Here is a 7,354-nt window from a genome sequence, read left to right on the forward strand (position 1 = left end):
CCCGGCTGTGTAGCATAAATTTTAATTGGTCTTAATAATAATAAAAAACCAGTCAGATATAAGGATTAATACTGAAGATCCAGAGAAACAAAGTCATTAGGGAGACCTTTTAACTCTATCAATGCTCAAACCGAAGGGGCGATCCTGTCCTTAGACTGCATCTCCAGACTGCATCTGTCTCCATCAAACCTCAGACTGTCTTGAGCTTCTGTCTCCTCCCAGCCATATCACTCCTGTCTCCACCTCCCCAGTGCTTGGATTAAGGGCATGTGATGCTAATACTGGGATTAGAGGTGTGTGTTACCACTGCCTGGCTTCTAGTGGCTTAACTCTGCACTCTGATCTTCAGGCAAGCTTTATTTCTTAAAACACAAGCAAAATATCACTATAGGTATGTTAAACATTTCCAGAAAAGTAAACTTTTAAAGAATATGCTGTGCAGACATAGTATACCTTAGTACAGTGGCCCAAATCCCATTTTGTCTATATTTGCCACTATTGTCTTGGCATAATTATTGTAACAATTTATCCCATTCCAGAAGCAAACCCATCATCCAAACCATTATGATTTTGAAACTACTTGGAGGCTAGTCAGATTCTGGATTGCATGATTGGACAGGATAATAGTTCAGCTCTAAGGCCAGAGATATTTTGTTTGACTTGTAGGATGATACTTACTTTTATCTTTTTCAATTTATTATTTAAGTAACATGACCTTTTATATAAAAAGCTTTTAAAAACAAGAAGCTATGACAATTCAGGGTTGGAATTTTTGTTTTGTTTTGTTTTGTTTTTGTTTTTGGAGAAAGAGTTTCTCTGTGTAACTGGCCTGACTGTCCTGGAACTCTCTCTGTAGACCAAACTGGCCTTGAACTCACAGAGTTCTGCCTGCCTCTGCTTCCCAAATGCCGGGGTTAAAGACATTCACTACCATGTCAGCTAAGGGTTGGAATTTCTACACGGTAGACTATTACCAAGCTAAATGATGACTCTCACTTTTAGGATGGCAAATGTACCTTCAGCTTTCTCTGCTCATGTATGATGGACCTTTGCTTTTGATGGCATTTCCCTTTGTTACCTAACATAATGACAACCTAAGTCTAGTAAGGCAGATGGAATTACTGGCAACTGTGATTTTCCTTTCTCACCAGTAATAGGAATCAAGGCCTTCCTCTCTTTCAATTTGTGATACTGAAGATCACATCCAAGGCCTTATAAATGCTAGCCAATGAGCTAACTACCCAGCCACAACCCCTTTACTTTTCTTTTAATCTTTATTGTTTGTTTGTTTTGAGAGATGGTCTCATGTAATTTAAGCTAGCCTCAAACTCAAACCAAGGGTAACTTTAAACTGCTGATACTTTCCCTCTACATGCTCACGTTCTGGGATTGCAAGCATGTCTCTCCTTTTAAACTTTTTGCTTACTGAAGCATGTAGTAGTAATTTTAATTTTCCTTCTCATAGACTAATATTTAATAATGGGTCTCTTTCACTAGAATTACTGGTGAAATCGCTTATTAAAAATACTTTCTTGGGCTGAAGAGATGGCTCAGAGGTTAAGAGTGCTGGCTGCTCTTCCAGAGGTCTTGAGTTCAATTCCCAGCAATCACATGGTGGCTCATAATAATTTAAAATGGATCTGGTACCCTTCTGGCCTTCAGCCATACTTGCAGGCAGAACACTATATGCATAATAATATCCTTTTAAAAAGTGCTTTCTCAGTGTAGAGAGTAAATGTCAGTGGAATGCTTAGCTACAAAAGGAACATCTGTAACACAACCCTTCCCAAGTCTCAGAGATCATTTGGAAGTGGTCAGAACCACTCCACTCCATGAGTTCACAGGAGCTGTGGTTGCCTACACAGCATCAGTTCAGTCAGCATTCCTGTATGGAGTGGGCGGGCAGGAACTGTGGTTGGTTGATAGCTTTAGGGCAGGGAGAGTCTGTGCTCTTTAATGGTCTGGCACATGATAGGTTAGCCATACTCCAGTGGATGACTCTACTTCCAGTTTTATGGGCAGTACAAGTTGGAGTCAATATGTTATTTGAAAAAGTGGGGGAGGAATTAGTAGTAAGTATGGTCAAAATATATTGTATGCAATTCTTTAAAAATTAATGAAAATATTTTTAAAATTTGGAAAGAACTGTCGTAGGCTAACCTTGCAGTGTTTTGAAAATTTGCCCTTAGGGTTGTGATCACTGGCATAGCACTCACTTGCATGAGTGAGGTTCTGAGTTCAATATCCAACACCAATTAAAACAAAAACCTTTGATTTTTCTTATTTGGGAGGCTGGTGCTAGAGGACAAAATACAAAAACAAACAAAAACAACAAAAAAGCCCAAAAAACAAAACTGACTTTGAATCTGTTTTAATGTTCTATGATTGTTTTAATCTAAATGTCCTTTTAAAAATATTTATTTAATTTTGTGTGTGAGTATGGCTGAGTGTCTCTGTTCATCACATTTGTGTAGGATCCCCTAGAACTGGAATTATAGATGATTGTGAACCACCATGTGGGTGCTAAGGACTAAATCCAGAATCTGTGCAACAATAGCCAGTGCTGCTAACTGCTGAGACATGTCTCGAGCCCTTGCTCTAAAACCTTTAATAATTCTTTTTTTGTGTATTATACATATGTGAAATGTTACTGAAATCTCATTTTTGTGTTTGTTGATATTTCCTATTTTTTTTTTTTTTTGGCCAGATTTTAAAAGGTGAATGTCTCTTGGACCTTACCAGTTTTACTGATAATAGGTAAGTATTTAAAGATGGGTGTGGCCGGGCGATGGTGGCGCACGCCTTTAATCCCAGCACTCGGGAGGCAGAGGCAGGCGGATCTCTGTGAGTTCGAGACCAGCCTGGTCTACAGAGCTAGTTCCAGGACAGGCTCCAAAGCCACAGAGAAACCCTGTCTTGAAAAAAACCAAAAATAAATAAATAAATAAATAAAAACATAAAGATGGGTGTGCTAGCACACACCTGTATGTAATCTCGGTACCTGGGACTTGGTGGCAGGAGGATTAGAAATTCAAGGCCAACCTTAGCTATGTAGTGAGTTTGAGGCCAGCCTAGGCTACATGAGATCTTATAATAGATAAATATCTAATACAAATAGTGCCTGTCATGACACAGATTAGCAATAATGAATTGTTGAAATTTGTTAAATGAAACATTAAATATCAAGGTAACTTCTTAAAATTCAAAAGTCTCACTTTTTAAAAACTATTTATTTATTTATTATGTATACAATATTCTGTCTATGTGTATGTCTGCAGGCCAGAAGAGGGCGCCAGACATCATTACAGAATGTTGAGAGCCACCATGTAGTTGCTGGGAATTGAACTCAGGACCTTTGGAAGAGCAGGCAATGCTCTTAACCACTGAGCCATCTCTCCAGCCCCAAAAGTCTCGCTTTAATGGCATTGAATGGAAATGTCACTAAGCCCTGTTGGCTGAATATATTTAAAAAACATTGACATTTGAAACAACTGCACTCCCCTGAGAATTCAGAAATTCACCCAGTGACATGTGTGTTTGATTTTATATTCTTCCAAATAATCCACATTAGCAATTGAGAATGCTCTTATTTCAGAGCCATTTGATTTCCTCAGGGATCAGTTGTGCCTTTCTTTTCTTGAATTAGCTTCACAGTTTTAGATTAAGTATATGGGTCTCCTTTCACTCGCACTTCAAGATAAGTTAGTGCTGTGACCGGCATGGATATTCATAATCAGGTAGGGACCTCTGATATTAGATAAGCAAAGGCAATAAAAATGCAGTCATCACTTTCCTGAGCTGTAGGCTGGATCTGTCTTCATCTGAGATGCATCTGTCATATGACTCAGTTTTATTCTGGTAGCTCAAAGCAATTCTCTTTGCAGCAAAGCAGTGAACAAGGAGTACGAGGAGTATGTTCTAACTGTGGGTGACTTTGATGAGAGGATCTTTTTGGGAGCAGATGCTGAGGAGGAAATTGGAACACCTCGAAAGTTCACCGCTGACACCCCATTTGGGAAACTGACATCAGAGGCCAATGTGGAATACAACCTTCAACAACATTTTGAAAAAGTAATATAACCTAGCATGGCCTCAGTTCTGAATGATACTTGTCTTTTCTTTGTGTGATTCTACTAACAGCAGAGGCATCTTTCAAGTTAAATATTGAGTTTCTGCTACTAATTCATATTTCCCATGAAAGCTCTGAAAGGTAATTTTTAAACTATAGAACTTACTCTTCCTATTAGTCATGATTTATATACATTTTCCAAGCACGCCTGGATTTGTCATTATATGGTTTTTGATGTAAAATTTACACTTAATTACCAGTCTCTTTGCCTCAGCTTAGCCTGTTTATGTTGCTTCAGAATTGTAGTTTTACTTCCCTTCACTTGACACAAACTGCTTTTCTCTGACTTCTGTAACTGTAGTGGAATGTTGAGGGCCAAGGCTTAATTCCATGTTCATGTGTGAGATTTATTAGAGGATAGAGGCTAATGGAAAATTCACTCCTGCAGAGAGTGGGAAGCTACTTTCCAACTCTTTTATTAGCTTCATTAGCACAGACAAGTTTTACTATCTGTGCCTACTTCCTCATATATAAAATTAAAATAAATGTGTCATATTTCAGACATGAGACTACAAATAGAAAGTGTGATTCTATTGTCCAATGTCATTAGCATAATATTGCTGGACATCCGATGGCTGACCTGAAAAGGAAGAAAAGTGTTAAGCACCTGTGAATGTGGGTAGAAGATGGGACACACTGCATTGGACGTAAGGTCAAAGGGAGTCTCTCGTTAATTTCACACATTTTCCTTTTCGACAGAAACAGTCATTTGCGCCTTCTACCCCGCTTACCGGACGGCGGTATTTACAAGAAAAAGAGGCAATCACCACTCCTGTTGCTTCAGCTACTCAAAGTGTAAGCCGCTTACAGAGTATTGTGACTGGACTAAAAAATGCACCAAGTGAGCAACTTCTGAATATTTTTGAGTAAGTATATCGTTTTCCTAAATGTTTTGTTAAAATTAGAGTCTTTGTGCAATTATGTTTTTAATATAGTCAGAATTTTTGAGACTGGGAGTGCATGTGGTGAATTTTACTACATCAATTCTATCATAAAATGGGTTCATGTCTAGACAGAAACACCTACTGAAAATTTTGACATTTCACAAAATAATAGACTTTCAAGTGTATTTGAAGTTTGTTGAGTGTTGACCTTCCACTCCTGTAAGTACTTGAGTTATTTGTGTTTTTTCTTTTTAGTTGACTTTTAAAAAAATTTTTAATGTTTTTGCATTCATTTATATATTCATGGGTGTAGGGTTAAGAATACCATGGCATGGTTGTAGAAGCCAGAGAACAATTTGTGGGAGTCAGTTCTCTCCTTCCACCATTCGGATTATGGATATTAAATTCAGGTTGTCAGGCTTAGCGGCAAGTGCCCTTACCCACTAAGCCATTTCACTGGTCCCCAAGTTCACTTTCAATGAGTTCAACTTGAGTGGCTATTTTAAGGTGAGACTGCTTTCCCACTAGGGAGAGTATATAATTTTATAGAATTGTTTTTTAAGATATGTATTTCTTCATAAAAATGAAGCCAAATCAGAGACCATTCTTTCATGATTCCTAATGAAATGAGAGAGTAATGAGAATCAGAAAAGTAATGATCAGCAGCTGCCTTTTTGAACAGAGAGCTGACTTCATGTTATAGACTTCCCAATCAGTGGGCAGGAAAAGAAGTAGATGATTCTCATATGGCCATCCCCAAGAAGTGGTACTGGGAAAGGGATATGTTTAATAAAGTTGTAATTGTATGAATTGGTATTCTACACTTGGCTCTTTCCTTGAGGCATAGTAATCATGAGTTCAAGGCCAGGCTAGGTTATGTGAGACCTTATCTCAAAAATAAGCAAGCAGAAGTAGGGATAGAGTTGACTGCATCTCTAGTCCCAGGCTACTGTTGCTGTCTTCTGAGAATTAGTCCTCTCAAATAACTTGGGCTGCACCTGACCCTGCAGCTCAGTACTTCTCTTTTCTTTGATGATTGATGAGGAAGGAGAGCTCTTGCTCGTTATGTGAGCCCTGAACAATTTTAAAAGTTAACTTTCAGGGGCTGGGGAGGTAACTCAGTTGGTAAAGTGCCAAGGCCCTAAGTTTGATCCCCAGAACCCATATAAAGAAGTTGAAAGTGGTGACTTCCCTTTGTAAATCAGAGCACCAAGGAGGCAGAAGCAGAGGATCCTTGAGGCTCACTGGCTAGCCAACCTAGCCACATCTGAGAACCCAGGCTAGTGAGAGAACCTATCTGAAACAAAGTAAGTGGTCAGCTCCTGAGGATTGGTGTCCAAGATTGACCTCTGACGCCCTCACACAAGTGCATAGGTGTACATAGACACTAGAAAAGGGGAGAAAATAATGCTCCAAAGTTGTCAGTTTTTACTGATGCTGAAGCATGGGTATATTTTGTAATCATTGATAATCACAGAAATGGTAAAATTATACTAAACCTCACAGAAAGAGTAAGTATAGAGTGACTGCCTGAGGTGTGATGTGAGGTGCGCTGTGTAGCTCAGAGCCCTAGAGCAATAACGGATCATCTGCTCCTTCCCATCCATTTGACTTCACTGTGCTGACAAGGTCAACAGGCATGATAGGGCCTAGCATGGGCAACCTTGAAAATGCAGGATATAAGGACACGGAAATGAAAATCCTGGGATTAACTCTTTAGGAATGTGAAATATACACTTAAATAAAATATCTCAGTGGAAAAGGGAGGGAGGAGCTAGGAGTGGTGCTGTAATCCCAGCACTTGGGAGGTGGAGGCAGGTAGGTAGGGGTTCAGTGTCATCCTCTTTGGCTACATACTGAAATTAAGACCAACTTTAAAAAAGAAGGAAAAAGAAGAGGAGGAGGAAAAAAAATTAAAATTTATGTCTAACCTCAGAGGACCCCAGATAACCAAAAGAAACTTGAAAAAAAGAATAAAGATGGAATAAATCACACTTTATTTAAAAATAGTACAAAGTTTGAATAATCAAAATAGCATGATATTCAGCCAGACATGTATAAGCCAGAGAAACAAAATGGAGAGAAATAAACTCTCATACACACACACACACACACACACGTGGTCAAGTGGTCTTTGATAGTGGTGCCAAGACCATGCAATGGGTTACAAATAGAAAGATGTTGGTAAAACAAAATATTCCTATGCAGAAGAATGAAGACATTATACAATATTAAAAATTAACTCAGGCCGGGCGATGGTGGCGCACGCCTTTAATCCCAGCACTCGGGAGGCAGAGGCAGGTGGATCTCTGTGAGTTCGAGACCAGCCTGGTCTATAGAG

The 7,354-nt window shown here is 39.0% G+C and overlaps 1 protein-coding gene across 1 annotated transcript in view; it reads left to right on the plus strand.

Moving 5' to 3' along the window:
- Window positions 1-7,354, plus strand: part of Rbl1 (RB transcriptional corepressor like 1) — a 64,530-nt gene that overhangs the window by 11,414 nt on the left and 45,762 nt on the right. Inside the window, exons 7-9 of the mRNA XM_005363028.3 lie at window positions 2,708-2,757; window positions 3,885-4,071; window positions 4,829-4,995. Coding sequence (XP_005363085.1) covers window positions 2,708-2,757; window positions 3,885-4,071; window positions 4,829-4,995 — 404 coding nt within the window. The remainder of the gene's footprint in view (window positions 1-2,707; window positions 2,758-3,884; window positions 4,072-4,828; window positions 4,996-7,354) is intronic.

Source organism: Microtus ochrogaster, linkage group LG8 (genome assembly GCF_000317375.1).
Source record: "Microtus ochrogaster isolate Prairie Vole_2 linkage group LG8, MicOch1.0, whole genome shotgun sequence".
NCBI lineage: Eukaryota > Metazoa > Chordata > Mammalia > Rodentia > Cricetidae > Microtus > Microtus ochrogaster.